We start from the raw sequence: 19,549 nt of genomic DNA, 5'->3' as shown, positions 1-19,549 counted from the left end.
TTGTTGAATAATTGTATAGCCTCTTCTGAGAAGTGTCTATTCAGGTCCTTGGCCTTTTTATTGATTGGGTTATTTGTTTTTTTTTTTTTTTTTTTTTTTTTTTTTTGGTGCTTAGTTTTTTGAGTTCTTTACATACCCTAGAGATTAGTGCTCTATCTGATGTGTGAGGGGTAAAACTTTGTTCCCAGGATGTAGGTTCTCTGTTCACCTCACAGATTGTTTCCTTTGCTTAGAAGAAACTTTTTAGTTTATTCCATCCATTTATTGATTCTTGGTTTTAATTCTTGCACTATAGGAGTCTTATTAAGGAAGTTGGGGGCCTAATCCCACATGATGAACATTAGGGCCTATATTTTCTTCTATTAGATGCAGATTCTCTGATTTAATTCTGAAGTCCTTGATACACTTTGAGTTGAGGTTTGTGCATGGTGAGTGGTGAGAGATAGAGGTTTCATTTCATTTTATTGCATGTGGATTTCCCGTTTTCCCAGCACCATTTGTCAAAGAGGCTATCTTTTCTCCAGTGAATGTTTTTTGGAGACTTTGCCTAATATAAGATAATTATAATTTTGTGGGATAATCTCTGTGTCCTCTATTCTGGACCATTCGTCTATCAGTCTGTTTTGGTGCCAATGCCATGCTGTTTTTGTTACTATTGCTCTGTATTGTAGTTTCAGGTCTGGTGTAGTGATGCTATCTGCTTCACTCTTCCTGTTAATAATTGCTTTAGCTACTCTGGGTCTCTTATTTATTCCAGATAAATTTCATGACTGGCTTTTCAGTTTCTATGAGGAATGCCATTGGGATTTTGATAGGAATTGCATTAAATCTGTATAATTCTTTTGGTAATATGGTCATTTTTATAATATTAATTCTGCCTATCCAAGAGCAAGGTATATCTTTCCATCTTCTAAGATCTTCTTTCATTTCTTTCTTTAGGTTTCTGTAGTGTTCATTGTATAGATCTTTTACCACTTTTTTTTAAGTTGATTCCCAAGTATCTTTTTTTTTTTTGAGGTTATTGTAAATGGGGTAGTTTTTTTTTTTTTTTTTTCAATTCCTTCTCAGAGGATTTGTGAATGATATACAGAAATGCCATTGATTTATGGGTGTTGCTTTTATATCCTGCTACTGTGCTGAATTCATTTACTAGTTCTAGAAGTTTTCTGGTGGAGCTTTTTGGGTCTTCTAGGTATAGAATCATATCATCAGCAAATAGTGCTAATTTAAGTGCTTCTTTTCATATACATATCCCTTAAATTTATTTTGTCTGTCAAATTGCTCTGGCCAGTGTTTCAAAATCTATGTTGAACAGAAGTTGTGAAAGAGGGCATCTCTGTCTTGTTTCAGTTTTTAGAGGAATGCCTTTAATTTTTCTCCTTTTTTAGAATGATGTTTCCCTGAGGCTTAGCATAGATAACCTTTACAATGTGGAGATATGTTCCTGTTATCCCTTGTTTTTCTAGAGTTTTGATCATGTAAACGTGCTGTAATTTTTTAAATGTTTTTTTTCTGCATTTATTGAGATGATCATATGATTCTTATCTTTGAGTCTATTGTTGTGATGAATTACATTTATTGATTTTCGTATGTTGAACTAACCTTGCATACCGGGATAAATCCAACTTGATCATGATGCACGATCTTTTAGATATGTTTTTTATTCAATTTGTCAGAATTATTTTGAGAATTTTTGTACCTATATTCATTAGAGATATTAGTCTGAAGTTTTCTTTCTTTATTGTGTCTTTGCTTGGTTTTGGAATCAGGGTGATATTGGCCTCATAGAATGACTTTGGAAGTACTGCCTCTTTTTTCTCCAATGAATGTTTTTGGAGCCTTTGCCTAGTATAAGATAATTGTAATTTTGTGGGTTAATCTCTGTGTCCTCCATTCTGGACCATTGGTCTATCAGTCTGTTTTGATGCCAAAATTGAAGAGAATTAGTACTAGTTCTTCTTTAAAGGTCTTGTAAAACTCAGCTGTGTATCCATCTGGTCCTGGGCTTTTGGATTCTGATGACATCTTCTATTTCATCACTTGATATTGGTCTGTTTAAATTGTGTATATCTTCCTGGTTCAATCTGGGCAAGTCATATAACTTAAGACATTCATCAATGCCTTCAATGTCTTCTATTTTATTGGGGTATAAGTTTTCAAAATAATTTTGAATTATCCTCTGTATTTCTGTATTGTCTGTTGAGATATTACCTTTTTCATCACATATGCTTGTAATTTTTTCTCTCTCTCTCCTTCTCTTTGTTGGCATAGCTAAGGGTCTGTCAATTTTATTTATTTTTTCAAAGAACCACCTTTTTGTTTTGTCAATTTTTTCAGTTTCTTTGTTGTTGTTTCCATTTCATCTCTAATATTTAATTATTTCTTGATTTTGCTGTTGAATTTTTCTTCTTCTTCTAGGATTTTGAGATGTAAAGTGAGGTCATTTATTTTTCTTCTTTTAATGAATAAACTCCATGCAATGTACTTTCCTCTTAGAACTGCTTTCATAGTGACCCAAATATCTTTGATATGTTGTTTCTATGTTCTCATTTACCTCTAAGAATTTTTTAAACTTCTCTTTGATGTCTTCTGCAACCCATTGTTCATTCAGTATCATATTGTTTAGTCTTCAGGTTTTGAAATATTTTTTTTAATTTTACATTGATTTCCAGTTTCATTCACTTATGTTCTGATAAAATACATGGTGGTATCTCTACTTTTTTTTTTTTTACTTGCTAAGTGTTGCTTTCATCAAACAGATTCTTCTTAGTTGTAGATTGACTTAAGTGAAAATAATTGTCTCACAGAGAAAATTTGCCAACACAAGACATAAAAACAATAATCAATGAGGAAAAAGTAAATTGGTGACTTTTTTTCTTAAAGATAGTATTTCATAGGAGTTGGATGATATAAGCTGTGCCTGTAGTTTCAGCTACTTGGACGCCTGAATAAGGTGGTTGGTTTGAGTCCAGGCGTTCAAAGCAACATAGGAAGATACTGTCTCAAAAAAAATATAATTTAAAACTAGGCATGATGGTAGATGCCTATAATGCCAGCAACTTGGAAGGGTATGGCAGTAGAATCACAAGTTTAGGCTATGAACTACATAGTGAAACAAATTCTCAAAAAATAGAAAAGACTGCATATGTGACTCAGAAGTATAGCACCCCAGGTTTAATTCCCAGTCCCTCTCCCCTCACAAAAATAATATATTTACCAAACATGTATCAAAGATCATATATATATATATATATATATATATATATATATATATATAAAATATGATGCTATGATGGTTAATCTGAATTGTCAATTTGGATTAAAGGATTCCTAAGACTAAGAAACTTCTGGGTGTGTCAATGAGAGTGTTTCTAGCAATGATTGGCATATAGGACAGCAAACTGAGGAGATTTACCCTAAGAGTGGGCAGTATAGGCTGAGGGCCTGGATGGAACAAAATTTGGAAGTACAAGTGTGATAGTAAAAACAAATGTGACTCCATTTTATTTTGTGACTCCATTCTGTAAACAACCATGCCAAGTAGAAGGGTCATGACAGGGGCAAGATGTTCTTTTCCTTTTTCTACAGAAACTTTAAGAACACAAAACAACCTAATGGGGCATAGTTTCTATAACTATGGTAACGGGGCTCTGTTTCTGTACCTGGGGTGATTGGGTTAACTGTGATTGGTTAGGCTTCCTGCCACTTGACTGCACTCTCCCGCTTCTGTAACCTGGCTCTCTTGCATTGGCTAGACCCATGAACATCCCTTTTGCAGTTTTCAGGTTATAAGGAGCACCCTTGCAATTCTTTGGGCTGATCAGGGGGACAGCTTTATGTTCTGGTCAGTCACCCCCAGTGTGCTTCAATAAAGGCTTGATTCAATTATACATCAGTGGTCTGGAAGTCAGTTTATTAAACCCCTGGGGATGAAGCTTTAACTATAACACAAGGAGGCAGCAGTACCCTCTAGTTTGATTCTCTTTTAGGGATTCTGGATTGCTGCTGCAAACTCTTGAGGACATTAGACTCCAGCTCCTTTACTCTTTCACAGTGGACTCTAACAATGACTATCAGTTTGTTTTCAGGCCTTTGGTCCTAATGGGGCTATATCAAAGATCTCTGTTATTCTGAGGCTCCAACATGTTAGACTGTAAGGAAAATAAAAGGAGACAGAAGCAAAGTGCAGAGGCAAAAGCAGAAAACTGCTCACCTGAGCTGCTAGCTTTATACATAGATTACTTTAGGTCATTAGCATCATTAGTAATAATGTTCTTTGTATTACTAGGCAAGTTACAGACCTAACAACATTATACAGCTTATTCCTCAGTTACATACTAAGTTGCATTGTGCAATGTTAGGAGCTTTGTGTAGCTCTCAAGAAAGTACATTGTATAAAGTTACTGTTATGTGCACAAATTTAAGCTCAGTGAAACATTATTTTTGTCCAACAAGAAAGTTACTTTATTCTCAGGAACTGTGTGCCTGAGATCAAGGTTGAGGCTGATGAGACTCTAACACAGAGCCTCCTCATGAAAGACATTTCTATGGCTACTAGGAATTCTGTGTCTTTTCACAGAAGTTTTCCCAGCAGCCAGGCATTGCATACGCATTAGTTATGTTACTAATTCCTAGGAGAAACTGCAGGCCATTCTAAGAGTGGGAAACAGAGTGACTGTTACCCTCTGGGAGTTTGCTAACCAGAGGAATGCTTCCCTGTGTATTTCCATGGTGAGAATCTCTACATTAGACTGAGAATCTAGTGGTGCCTTCAGCTCTCCAGCCTACAGACAGCCATTGTGAGAATATACAGCTTCCATTTCTGTAAGGCAATCTAACAAAACCCCTTTTTATAATCATATATATCCTGTTGGTTCTGTTCCTCTAGAGAGCCTAATGCTACAAAGGCATTAGGCTGCCAAGGAGGCCCTATTTCTTCCTCAGATTATCAGAGTGCTAGATGAGGGAAATACCTCATTTCAGGGACCTCAAATATTCATATTTGCCAAACTTCCTGCCAAAAGCAGAAATCAAGAAGATACGAACTCTCAGACCCTGGGTTGGGCAGCAATACTTTCCCTCTGAAAGATACAGTGTGGTCACAGTGATATCTGACACCTAGGATAAAGCAGTTACATAGGTCTACCTCAGGCAATAATTTTAAGACAGCTCTTCCTAGACAGCCTAATGCCTTTGTAGCTCAGGATCTCAGGGCACTGACTTCTCCTAAACATTTTTCTTTATAGCCCACTATTCTTGTATCAGAAATCAAAACTCATGCTTCCATACCAATAGGGTATTTTTTGAAGTCTTTTTTGTTGTTGTTTTTACATCCTAAAATTATAATTAGTAACTACTGGAAAAAAATAATCTTCGATACTAATCTGTGTACAAGGTAGGTTCTAGGAAAGCAAGATTGCATCTGACTAATACAGATGCATTATATTTGATCAACAAACAAACTCAACCTGCAATAAAAGTTAATTTTTGAAAGATAATATCACAAAACAGAATATATTATATATGTAGTATATAATATATATAATATTATATATTATGTATATATTATATATATTCAGTCAAATATGAAAATGTACTCAACTTTATGAGTCATAAGATTAATACAAATTCAAACCATATATTAAACTGCTAGGCCTTAACAAGAATAAGCAAAATTTAAAAATAAATATGGACTGACAAATAAAGTAGAATAAATGAAGTTTACTCAAAGCTGGAGAAAGTATTATAAAAAAAAATGGCACACTTACTTAAAGCATTTCCTAGGGCCTAGGTATTCCAGTAGAAATAAGAAAATTCTTGCTAAATTGCCCAGATGGCCCCAAATTTGTGATTCTCCTTCCAGAGACTCCTAAATAGCTAGGATTGTAGGAGTACGCCACCATGCTGGCCAAGAAAATGAAATTTTATAGAATGTTTTGTAAATAGATCAGATTATACTTATACTTATTTTTCTGTTTAATTTCAAAATGACAAATTTTAAAATTTAAGCAAGTGATATAAACTTTTAAAAGTATAAACTCATGGGGATGAAACACAAAGATTAAAGTGTGTTCCAAAGGTTCATGCTGTTAGCTACATGTGACAGGTTTAATAATATCCAACCTGGTTGCCTATGTAGAAGGTGTGGGTCTTCAGTTTGTAGCTTGAAGCTCCCGCAAGCAGTAAGACTCCATCCCCAAAAGAGATAGAAGAAGTAGCTCAGAGGTTAGGTATACAGACCACCAGAGAATCGAGTCTGCTATTTGGCATTTTTTGCCCATTTCTACCCCAAAAAATCTCCAACAGAAAGTGGTGAATGTTTCGCTGGTTCGCTGGTGAAACTCAAGCCCACAGCTTACATTTTAGTGGCATTAACACTGTCTCAGCCCACCCCACCCCCACTTTTTTAGATAGTCTTGCTCAGTTTCCCAGTCTGTCCTTAAATTTCTTATCCTTCCAAGTAGCCTCAGCTTTCTGAATAGCTGGGATCATTGACATAAACCCTATGTATAGCAGCTGTCTCAAAATTATTGCCTGAGCTAGACCTTATGTAACTGCTTTATCCTAGGTGTCAGAAATCACTGTGGCCACATTGCATCTGTCAGAGGGAAAGTATTGCTGCCTCACCCAGGGTCTGAGAGGTTTTATCTTCTTGACTTCTACTTTTGGGAAGAAGTTTAGCAAATGTGAACATTTGAGGTCCCTGGAAATGCGGTGCTTCCCTCATTTAGCACTCTTATAATCTGAGGAAGAAATAGGGCCTCCTTGGCAACCTAGTGCCTTTGTAGCTCAGGAAATCTCAGGGCAGTGACTTCTCCTAAACATTTTCCTTTATAGCCCAGGATTCTATTACTGGAACCCAAAACTCATGCTTCCATACCATACCATTTAATATAGTACTTTTTGAAGTCTTGGTTTTACATCCTAAAATCATAATTAGTGACTACTGGACAAAATCATCTTTGATACTAATCTGTGTAAAAGGGAGGTTCTAGGAAAGTCTACCAAAGCTAGAAAGAGCCAATAGAGGCTTCCAGGTGACAAATTTTCTCTGCCACACAGGATGGGGTATGGAGGATGTGGCTATCTTTGCTCTGCAGTTCATGCTGTGAATGTGGCATTACTTAAGAAGCAGCCCCAAGGAAGGGCCCTGGGTCTCCTTTAGGAAAGCATGAGATTGAGGTGAAAAAAAAAAAAAAAAAAAACTATTTTCTTTCTTTTTTTTCTTTCTGTAAGAGCAATTGAACTCAGGGAAATTTTACCACTGAACTACATTCTCAGCCCTTTTTAATATTGTACTTAGAGATAGAGTCTTGCTGATTTGCTTAGGGCCTCACTACATTGCTGAGGCTGGGTTTGGACTTGTGATACTCTTGCTTTAGCCTCCAGAACTGGGATTACAGGCGTGGGCCACTTCAGCTGGTGAGGAAAACAAGATTTCTAAACTAAATCCTTTTCCACATGGGAAAATAAAAATAAAGACAACATCAGAAAAAGAAATGTATATAAATGTTCAAAAACATTTACTAAAAAATCACATATGATGACACCCTCTTCCTGTTTTTAAAGGTAAAAAATAAAAGAACACAACTGAAAATCTTTAGATATAATCTGAATTTGGTGATTTTTTTTTAAGTTAGTAAATGTTGGTGAGACTCTAGATGTTTGTTTATGAAGATTAGAGAAGGGATTACATCAATATTTTCTACCTGAATACTAATTATGCACTCACCCAAACCACTCAAACTAATCTAATCACCCATGATAATCCAATTACTACACTAACACTGATAGGAAGCATCCTGAAAAGCAATCAAGGAAGAAGTGGGTGTGGTCTTCAGGGACTCAATAAAAGTGCACTCCAGGAGCAGCCTGGTATGCAGCCAAAGAGATGTAGGGGGAAGGCGTGGATCCTGCCACCACCAAGCACAGGGACTGCTGCCTATTGCTGTCTCCCAACTCCAGGTTTCCTGCTCGCCTCTGGCCTCCTGCCTAGGCTCTTGTGCACCTGCCTACCTGGGACACAGCTTCAGGTCTGAAGTCATAGCCAGAGCCTGAGCCTGCGTCATGCCAATGGAAAGGAAGGAGTTAGATGGGAAGGAACGGGACACTATGAACGAAGAAGGTGACTTCTCTGTTCGCTCCAGGAAGAGGAAGGCAAATGTGGACATTTCTCTGCAGGATCCAGATGAAGGAATTGCCAAAATTGACAAGACTGTGATAGACCAGTGTGGCAGTCAGCCTTGGGACAATAATACATGGGCAAATCCCTGCTCCTTGATCCCCACACATGACAAAGATGCGCTGGTATACACAAATTCTACATTTGAGCCTCAGAGATCCACACCATCCAGAGCCTCACCGCTTCCTATACTGAACTGGGCAAACAGAGAGGAAGTTTGGAAAATAATGCTAAACAAAGAAAAGATGTACTTAAGGGATAAGCACTTTTTGCAGCGACACCCTCTTCTGCAGCCTAAAATGAGAGCAATTCTTCTGGATTGGTTAATGGAGGTGTGTGAAGCCTATAAACTTCACAGGGAGACATTTTACTTGGCACAAGATTTCTTTGATCGGTATATGGCAACACAAGAAAATATTGTAAAAACACTTTTACAGCTTATTGGGATTTCATCTTTATTTATTGCTGCCAAACTTGAGGAAATCTATCCTCCAAAGTTGCACCAATTTGCTTATGTTAGAGATGGTGCTTGTTCAGGAGATGAAATTCTCACTATGGAATTAGTGATAATGAAGTCCCTTAAGTGGCATTTAAGTCCCCTGGCTATTGTGTCCTGGCTGAATGTATACATACAGGTTGCGCATCTAAATAACATATATGAAGTGCTACTGCCGCAATATCCCCAGCAAAACTTTTTACAAATTGTAGAGCTTTTAGATCTCTGTGTCCTTGATGTTGGTTGCTTAGAATTTCCCTACGGTGTACTTGCTGCTTCTGCCTTGTATCATTTCTCTGCATCTGAATTGATGCAAAAGGTTTCAGGGTACCAATGGTGTGATATAGAGAAGTGTGTCAAGTGGATGGTTCCATTTGCCATGATTATAAGAGAGACAGGATGTTCCAAACTAAAGCACTTCGGGGGGGTTCCTGCAGAAGATGCCCATAACATACAGACTCACATCAACATCTTGGATTTGCTGGACAAAGCTGAAGCAAAGAAAGCCATGTTGTCTGAACAAAACAGGATTTCTCCTCCCCCCTCGGGGGTCCTCACCCTACCACAGAATAGTAAGAAGCAGAGCAGTGAGCAGGAAAAAATGTGACCACACTAGCATTCTCCACCAAAGATAGTTGTGAGGAAGTGCCTGCTCATAGTTCTCTCCTGTCTACTGCAGTGGAGGTGTGTACTAGCTTTTACAGATATATAAGTGATGAGTATCTCACTTCTCCAACAGAAGTATTTCTGTGGATGGCATTGGACAGGGAGAAGTGTTTTTTATTGGATACTTAGATTTTTATAAATAAGTGGGTCAAGTATACCAGCCACCTCCATAACACCAATGAGTGCTCCAGATGCTGCTAAGAAGGGTGATACTTGACTTGATTGACTATTCACACAAATAACAAAGGCTTGAAGTTGAGGAGTGCCCTGTTGCTGTTGGTCTCCCCTTGGATGCTCTGGGTTGCCTCATGTTTGGTGGAACAGGTGGTTGTGAGCAAGCATTGTGATGCACAGCCTCAACAAGCAGGGCCTACCCTTTACATACTATCAGTTGACAGTGTGCCCATGCCTCTTATGAACTCTTGTTTTGTAAGTGCTGCTATGTCTATCTGTTTTTAATAAAGATAATACTGTCTTTGAGACAAAAAAAAAAAAAGTGCACTCCAGGAGAAAAGCTCATTCTTCTCCAGAACAGAGTTTGAAACTCACCTGGCTGAAAGACATCAGAATCAACCACCTCCATACCTTGAGCACCTAATCGTGAAGCTTAATTCATATTTTCTCTTCTGTAGCAAGAACTGGTAAAACCATAGAGTCATTCTTAAATAGGTAAGCATACAATTGACACACAAGATCTAGCTACTTTCTCAAATGAAATCGAATGTGATTTCGTATTTTCACGTTTTTTAATTTTTGTATTCTTTCTTTTTTCTATCTATCTATCTATCTATTTATTTATTTATGTATTTATGTATGTACATATTTATTTGTTTGTTTGTTTGTTTATTTATTTATTTTTGTACTGGGGACTGAATTCAGAGGCACTGGACCACTGAGCCACATCCCCATTTCTATTTTGCACAGGGTCTCACTGAGTTGCTAAGAGTCTTGCTTTCGCTGAGGCTGGTGATGAACTTGCAGTGCTCCTGCCTCAGGTGTGTGCTACCATGCCCAGTGCTTCTACATACTTATAAGCACTCTGAAATACATTCCCAAATAATGTGTAAATTTGTGCTTGTATATCCAAAAATATTTTTAGAAATATTTCATTCCTTCCATTCTTAGAAATTCAACTAGAGTAGAAAAGAGAACCCAGATTTTTAGCTAAATAAAAATTGTAAAGGCTTCTTTGTTTGCTGGAGCAGATTAAAATAATCACATATTTTCACAGTGTGAAGGGGTGCTTGGTAACAGTTCAGCCTTGTATAGAGAGCTATTTACTTAAAAATTTGATTTATTTGAGTTCTTTCTTTATTCATTTTTCTGTTTTGTCATGTACAAAAGCAAAGTTATTATTCCTAGACAGAAATGTGTTACTCAGTGAGAATATGGGTAAAAGTTTGTTCAGGTCTTTATCTCTTCAAGGGTAGATGAATAATAAATCCTCATGGTTTTCTTCCCTCAGAATAATAGACTCAGAAATTCCACAAATCTTCCAGAAGGAACTCACCTGCTCTTTCTGCCTTAACTACCTTAGTCACCATAGGCTGTGGGTACAGCTTTTGTTGGCCCTATTTCTGCATTCCCTGGGACAAGGCCAAACTCTTGCCTGTTGCCCTGTGTGTAGAGATCCATCACAGCAGGGAGATGTCAAAAACAATATTCTTCAGAAGAATCTGACAGCCATCGCCAGAAAGCCCATCACAGGAAATTCCTGAGCTCTGAGAAAAATATATGTGTGACCCACCAGGAGACAAAGAAGATCTTCTGTGAAGAGGACAAGCACCTGCTCTGTTTGTTCTGCTCCAACATTCAGGAGCACAGGGCTCACAAACACCCTTCAGTAGAAGGAGCTGCTGAGGAATACCAGGTAAGTGATACCCCTGAGAGCACTGTGAATGCTGAGCAGTGGAGCTAAGAGATTACAAAAGAGCTGAGGATCTCAATGATGATAATTGCTCTATTCTTTTCTGCATGCTAGGTAATTTTCTAAGTATCAACAAAGAAGCTAAGAATCAAAGGTGTAAGTTATAAATAAAATATGCAAGCATGCCTGCCTTCCTGGAGCTTGATTCCACAGGGCTAGTGATAAAGTAGTTGGTCACTTTTAGTTTTATTTTCACAGTTAAGGCATTAGAAACTGCTCATTTTGAAAAGAGTTACTGGCTACCAAAATGACAAATGCAATATGTTTCTATACAGAATGGATGTTTACTAACACTAGAAAATAAATAAGATAAATGCTTTGGAATTATCAGGGTAGAGCATCAGGAAAACAAAATTCTTTTTTTTTTAATATTTATTTATTTTTTTAGTTCTCGGTGGACACAACATCTTTGTTTGTATGTGGTGCTGAGGATCGAACCCGGGCCGCACGCATGACAGGCGAGCGCGCTACCGCTTGAGCCACATCCCCAGCCCAGGAAAACAAAATTCTGATGCCAATTGCCACACTATCTAAAAACTATTCTTCTTTATCACTATCTGTAGGCAAATGGCTACATTATACACTTTTGCAGTTTGAAATCTCCTAAAATTCACAATCATTAATGGTAAAAAGGAAGCATTATGATTTTTTTCTTCTCACTAAAGTACTTATATCTTACTTATTTTTTATTCTATCATTGTGAGATTAAAACCAAATGTGCTTTCTTCTCTATTGTTTGAGTTTATGTTTCTTTTACAGGAGAAGCTCCTAAAGCAAATACAATCATTAAGGGAAAAGATCCAAGTAAATCAGAGGAATATAAATGAAGACAACAAAATAATCAATGCATGGATTGTAAGTATAAGTCTATTTCCTTGAGACTCAGCTTGAAACAGACATACTAGAAATCCATCCATTATTCACTATAGCATCATGGTGTAAGGATACTAGGCACATCAATTCTGGTAGCTTCTAGTCCTAAAAGTAAAATTCAACTTTGTTGATCAAATAAATGATTAGACAGTGTCACAGGGAGGTTTGAGATTAAAATTAATTTACTAACCAGAGATCAGAATATTACATATAGTGATTTATTTTAAAGCTATAAATTCTAATGGCTTGCATATAGACATTGAGATTTGGAGGATAAATTGTCAATCAAAACCTTTTCTTCAGATATTTCAGGCATTCATGAAGCAGATAAAAGTGGTTGGAGGGAAGGATGTGTTTTGTTCCTTGCCATTGTTATAAAGAGTAGAGAAAGAAAGAGGATAAAAGAGGGGTGAATTTCTAATTTCTGAAATGTGGGTGCATGTAAACATGGTGCATGTAACATATTGATAAAAAGACAATGGACAAAGAGAGAGGTTTAGGTGGCAGAGGATAAAATCATGTTAGAAATGTGATCTAGATAATCTATCCCTACAGTACTACATGTATCTCAGGAAGAGATGATCAAGGCTGAGTACAGGAAACTACATCCAGTTCTTCATGAGAAAGAAAAATGACATCTAGACATTCTTAGAAAAAAAAAAAAAACAAAATAATTTTAGAGGAACTCAAAAAAAGTAAAGCCAAAATGGTTCAAAAGAAGAAAGACCTAAGAGAAATATATGAGGAGTTGGTGAAAATGTCCACAAACCATATGTGGATCTGCTCCAGGTAAGAACTGAGCTGTGCACAAAAGTATTTTATATGATTTCAGGTTATTAACTTTGACCATATTATCTGGTAGTTTTTATATTTCTTGCATCAATGATGGGGTTCTTTCCTCTTTGGATATAGTCTAGTTAAAGTTTACCTTCTATCCTGACTATAAATAAGCAAGATTTATGAAACTTTGTAAGTAAGGTCTCCTAGGAATTTTTTTTTTTTTTTAATTTTCCTGTTGTATCTCGCTTCTCTAAGAACCAGAAGATAACCATTTTTTACATGAACATTCCATTTTTTGCCTCCCATTTGACAATATACCGACATATTGGAAAAGCTTATGTTTCCTTTCATCTTTTTAAAAGTTATGGGATTGAAATGCCCTCACTGGGGACAATACACACTGTGTACTACCAATGTCCTTCATTCTCATACTTTTTAGACCCTCTGAATTCTAATTTAATCACAAATTTGGAATCTTTAAATATTCTTTACTGGTACTGTCCTGAGAGATGAAAATGAATTCATAGGAAGTGTTGATGTGATGATATTTGATACTACATGATCTTTCCAAACACAAAATACTATCCAATTTCTTAAGAAATCTAAGCCTTTTTTTCTTTTCTTTGCAGGACTTGAGAGATCTATTGACAAGTAAATTTTGACTTTAGTGTAAACTGGGACACCATTGAGAGCTATGAAAGTGTTTAAGCTGTTTCTAAAAAAGTGAAGGCATAGTTTATGTAGAGAGTAATCAACTGTGTGTTCATGTGTTTGTTTGAATATGATTTTCTGTTCCCCTTCATGAGAAGTCAGACTCTATTTCCCCTGTTGGTTGAGGAATATGTCATAGTGGGCTGTATGCTGACGTTCATAAACACAACCATATATGATTTGACAATGTAAATCAGAAACATTGAGGTGTATGGGATCCTTTTCCTAGTTAGGAAATGAGAGAGATGGGAACCTCTGAGAAATGGGTTTTTAACTAGCAGATTAAGTAAGAAAGATTCCTAGAAACAGCCCCTTCTCATGTTCACAGAAGTACACTCAAGAGAAAAGGGTTTCAAGAAACATTTTCAGTGGAATGTTTTTTTTAGTTCCTTAAAAACTGTGATGACATCTTTGTCACCAGAAGATTCCTGTCCTCTTCCTACTGCAGGAGTGAATCAGTGCAGCTGCACATGGCTCAGCGGAAAAAGCCAGCACTTCCTGCCTAGACCATCACTGGACTGATAGACAGTCTCAAGTGTTTCCAAGGTGAGTGTCAGCCCAGTGATGGGAGCATAGTGTAATGACTTTCAATAATGATTTTCTTTGGGAAAACTTTCCATTTATTAACCTTTAATATACCCAAAGGGAATATCCTGCCAATTGGTATTTATAATTATATTTAGTAATCTGATCACCATGATTAAATAAGGAAAAAAGAAGTGATCACTGGTCTAATGATAAATGTGATTTGGGCTATACATGCAAAACCATTTCAATCAGTAAGACAATTATAAGTTAGTTCAGGATGTTCCCATTTTAAATTATGTGCACTGAGTGATGGAGGTTATTTAAACATTACTCTTATTTTTTTTTTTTTTTTTTAGTTTTCGGCAGACACAACATCTTTGTTTGTATGTGGTGCTGAGGATCGAACCCAGGCCGCACGCATGCCAGGCAAGCGCGCTACCACTTGAGCCACATCCCCAGCCCCTAAACAACATTACTCTTAAATGTCTTAGAAATTGAATGTGTGGTACATATTTTATTAAATGTAATATATATTAAATGCATTAAATTTAATACACTAGCATGTATGTTTGTTCATACAAACATAAAATAACTGAATGCACAGATCAATATTACACAACCATCAAAAAGAAAACAATTTGGTGTATGATGAAGCAGTTTTTAGATTTCCATGGTAGACCTAAATAGGAATCATAGCAAGGAATTATTGCTTTGGAATGAAAGGGAATGCAGACCTCCAATTTCTCAGATAAAATGAAAAGTAGTAACAAGCTGGAAGTAGACATGCCCACCTTTTCTTTACAGTCTCCATATATTTAGCAGTGTTTTCATTGGGGTTGGACTATTGTTTCTTCTGCAGTATTCTAGAAACCTTGAGTGCAATTCACTTTAGCCACAATTACCCCTTTTCTTCTGGATCCCCCCCACAATAAGACTCAGGTAGACCTTCTCATCTAACAGCAATTTAAAAGTTGGTTTTGATTTGAATATTCTTTTCATTCTACAGTGGAAATATCCTTTGAAAATACAGTATCCAGTGATAACATCAAGCTATTTGATGATGTGAGAAGTTTGAGGTTTGGGCATGTCCTTCCAGACTCATCTTTGAATTCTGATGGAATTAACTATTTTGCTGCATGGGGAACAGAGAGTTTCAACTCTGGAAAATTGTACTGGGAATTAGATATGAAGGACCCTTTGGACTGGGCTCTAGGAGTCTGTAAGGATTTCTGGATAAGGAGGAATGGCACAGTGATCGAATCCAAAGACATGTTTCTTCTCTTTGTGAAGGAAGATGATGACCACAGTATCTTTACAACCTCCCCAGTGCTTTCTCACTACTTAGAGAAGCCTCGGAGCCTGGTTGGTGTGTTCCTTGATTTTGAGAGTGAAAGTGTGAGTTTTGTGAACATTGCCAAGAGTTTTCTCTTATGGTGGTACCCTGCTGGTTCTTTGAATTTCCCAGTTAGGCCTTTTGTTCACTCTGGCCACAAGTGAGAAGGGATAAGTCAGGAAAATCTATGCCTGGGGAATCTGCATTACAGGCAGTCCTTCCTAGTTAAAGTTTACAATACTGTACTTTAGTGCTTTTTAAGTACTTTGTACTTGATCCAGACATGGTGACACATGCCTATTAATTCCCACAATTTGGTTAATATGGGAGTCTGATGTTGAAGGACTTCAAGTTTGAGGCCACCCTGGGCAACTTAGCAAGACCCTGTCTCAAAATAATTAAAAAAGAAGAAGGAGGAGGAGGAGGAGGAGGAAGAAAAGGGAAAAAGGGCTGGGAATAGATTTCTATGTTAGAATACCCCTGGGTTTAATCCCCAGTGAAAAAATAAAAATGGCATTTTGTTGTATATAACTTTATTTTCTTTTTAAATATAAAGACAGTGTGAATTACCAAATTGTGTTGATTCAATTTTTTTTCTTTTAATGAGAATCATCTTTTATGGGACATAAAATGATTGGTACCTATGTGTTGAAGATGAACTACATGCTGTGACTGCTTATATGTTTTGTGAGTTTGTTAGATTTAAGATTTCATAATTTTATGACTTAAGCTCAATGATTTTTGTAGGATGAATTTTCACATCATTGTCTGCAATAAACATATCATTTTGATGTTTTCACCTTTCTGTTGATCTAAGAAATTATAATTTATTCAACCTTGGGAAATTAAAAAAATGAAATTCTTTCTCACTCAGGACAAGGACTCATTTTTCATTGAAGCCAGTAAATTTGGCCCTTTCTCTTTCCCTTCTATTTTTAAACTATTTTAAAGCAGTTTTATGTTAACAGCAAAACTGAGAGGAAATTTTTAAAAAATTACATACATTCCCTGCCCCCTCTCTATATATACAAGTGTGTAGCTTCACTCTTTACTAACATCCCTAGTCAGAATGATACATTTGTTAAAACCAATGAACCTAATTTGATACACAGTCTATGTGGATATCCTATACTTTTAATATAATATAATGAGGAAAGAAGGTTTTTTTGTGTGTTCTTTCTCTCTAAAAATATATCTCTAGTCAATCCACGAGAAAAATAGCTGCAAACCAAAATTGAGGATCATTTTACAAAAGACCTATGTAGTATTCCTCAAAATTGTGAAGGTTATGAAAAGTAAGAAAAGAAGCTCTTTCAACTCAAACCAAAGAAGATGTGGGAGTGAATTCAGTGCTCCATTCTAGGTTGGATCATGGAATAGAACATAGGATATTCATATAGAAGCTCGTGAAATCTGAAAACTGTCTGACTGCAGTTTGTGACAACCTCTCAATGTAGGCTTCCTATGTTTGTAAATTGTGTCATGGAAATGTATGATCATTTTAGGAGAGAAACAAACTGGGCATGGGAATACAAAATAAGTTACTCTATCACATTTTTAACTTCTCTTTATATACAAAATATATTCTGCTGAGAGCCATTGCCAAGTAGGTATGACGCATGGCATGACCCAGGTCATTTGCAGTGACATTGCATGTAAGGTGACCTTGCTCAAGGACCAGGGAGGTTCCAGGTTTAGGGTGTATCCTGCTGGGATTAGGGAGTATCCCGCTCCTTGGGTTTAGGGTGGTTTCAGGTTTAAGGTGTACCCTGCTGGGAATAGGGCGTATCCTGCTGCCTCAGGCGCGCCCGCTCCTTGAGTTCCCATTGAGTTCTCGTGGGATTCAGAGAGTATTTGGGATTCAGAGCCCGGTGGAGAGTGTGGATTTTGCCCAGAACGTGGATTTGCCCAGAACGTGATTGTAGAGTGCTGGTGTGAGTTCGGGAATAAAGAGTTGCTGTTTGAATCTACAAGGTGTGTGGTGGCTCGTGATTTTGCGCCCAGCCAGACTGCGGCAATATTCAAGTAATTTTTGAAAAGTTTTAGGACAAATATCTATATGTCCATGCTCCATGACATGCTTATGTTGTGAACAAAGCAAATTTTAGAAGAATATATATTGTAATTAAGTTTTTGAAAAAAAAATGTCCACTTACATGGATGCTTCATCCATCAGAGTTGGTCAGTGGCTGAAGTGTGAAGCCCCATGCAATTCTGAGCCTCTGAATATGCAGAGCTTGGACAACTTTCCTTCTGAGTTCTGCTGTTTGTCCTATTTCTCAGTTGCAATAGAAGTTGTGGTTGTCAGTTCAAGTGGAGCATTTTGTGCTTGACCTTGATGGTGCTATGTGACAATTTGATGACAGATCTGGATGAAATAACACCTTCAGAGCTTGCTCCTCACAGTGAAATCCTCAGAGGAATGATTGTGTACACCTTGGCCTGACAAATGTAAAACTTGGTCAATTTTCTTCAAGGAAAGAGATGTGTGTGAAGGATGGAAGAGAACATATGGGAACTCAACTTTCAACTCAATTTCCTGTGGATGAAAAATTGCTCTAAAAATAAATTTATTATTAAAATATGAAGAGGCCCAACTGCTGTACATGGTGAATTTGTTTTAAGTAGTGTCATTTTGTGGTGTCTCAACAAATGATTAATATTTACATTTTACACACACAATGAATATTTGAATATAAAAGACCGGATTCTATGATTCTAAATAATCCATTTATGAAAAGTATGGCTACAATCTCTTGATGAAAGTTTAGAAAAATGAATTTAAGCACAAGCTTATATATTATTCTGTATTCAGAATTTCAAAAACTATTTTCTCAAAGCATCCAAATAAAATTATGAGGGTCAAAATAGGTGCAAATGTATCACCCCATAATCATGAACTGTGCTTTGAGTGTTAGTTTCATAAGGGAAAGTTACCACAGAGTGGCAATCAAGGCAAAATCTTGGATTTTTGTACTGCTGTTTCCTCTTATTTGTTCAAGGAGTAATGTATAGACAGTTACACTAGATCCATAAAGTTTATCCTTTTAATTATATTTTTTTTCATTTTTTTCTATTAGCCTTTCTAATGCACATGAGATATGATCGTGCACATTAATTATTAGTGTCAGTTACTATTTTTCTTATTACTTTGAGTCTCAGAAGTCTCCTGGCCTTGATGTCTCCATTTTGGGTGCTGAGTGTAGTAATTGGAGGCACATAAAATAAAATGAAGACAATTAGGATTTGGACTCTCCCAATGTGAACCTCCATGTTTATTAGGAATGTGATCTAGGCCTGCCATAACAAGTTCACCCAGTTGGTGCCTTTAAACAATTCATTTCCATACCTCTGGAGCCCAGAAACCTGAATTCAAGTGATTAAAAGGGTCCAAAACCCTCCAAAGGCTGTGTTGGGAAATCCTTTCTTGTCCTTTCCATTTTGCTGGCGTCTGCATTTCTTTGGTTTGTGTCATTAGAATTCTATGCCTTTCAGACAGGTGTAGTGGCACATATCTGTAATCCCTGCTACCTTTGAGGCTGAAACAGGAGAATCACAAGTTTGAGGCCAGTGTTGGGCAGGCCCAAAGTGGCAGTAGTTAGGCTCTCTGGTCAAGACTTCTAGTGGGCTATGTTTTCAGTATGTAGCCAAGGTCTGGAATACCCTAATTCTGCATATGCACTCAAGGTCATAAACATTTGCTTCTGAGCATGCACCCACTTATATAATTTATTAGAAATGTTCTTCTTTACACTGCCTCAAAAAAACAAAAAAAGGCCTATGAAGTCACTCAGGGTCTAGATGGAATTGCCTGGGGCTAAATGGAACTGCCTGGGGCAAAATGAATCTGGTATTTAAATCTGGGAACTACTGCCACCTCTGAATAAAGCAGGTCTATTATCCCAAGTCTTGCATCTTCTTCCACCAGCCAGGATCCAGAATAATTTTCCCAGTTTCTGAGCATCCACCCCACAGACAGCCTCAGAAACTAGGCAACTTCCTTAGTTCTGAAAGCTAAAGTTGAAAATCCAGGTGCTGACTGGCTTGGCTCTC

At 37.0% G+C, this 19,549-nt stretch overlaps 1 protein-coding gene and 1 pseudogene across 1 annotated transcript; both read left to right on the top strand.

Annotated features, from left to right (window-relative positions):
* Positions 1-8,067: 8,067 nt before the first annotated feature.
* Positions 8,068-9,285, top strand: LOC124089355 (G1/S-specific cyclin-E1-like). Its single transcript, XM_046439364.1, has one exon. The coding sequence runs from the start codon at positions 8,068-8,070 to the stop codon at positions 9,283-9,285; it is 1,218 nt and encodes a 405-aa protein (XP_046295320.1).
* A 1,489-nt stretch (positions 9,286-10,774) lies between these two features.
* LOC124089354 (tripartite motif-containing protein 43-like) lies at positions 10,775-15,660 on the top strand (annotated as a pseudogene).
* The last annotated feature ends 3,889 nt before the right edge of the window (positions 15,661-19,549 follow it).

The sequence above is a fragment of the Marmota monax genome, unplaced genomic scaffold, assembly GCF_021218885.2.
Source record: "Marmota monax isolate L192 unplaced genomic scaffold, Marmota_monax_Labrador192_F-V1.1 WCK01_AAM20220418_F8-fsc00096, whole genome shotgun sequence".
In the NCBI taxonomy this organism is placed as follows: domain Eukaryota; kingdom Metazoa; phylum Chordata; class Mammalia; order Rodentia; family Sciuridae; genus Marmota; species Marmota monax.
The sequence above is the reverse complement of the archived record's forward strand: the minus strand, read 5'-3'. Positions and strand labels throughout refer to the sequence as shown.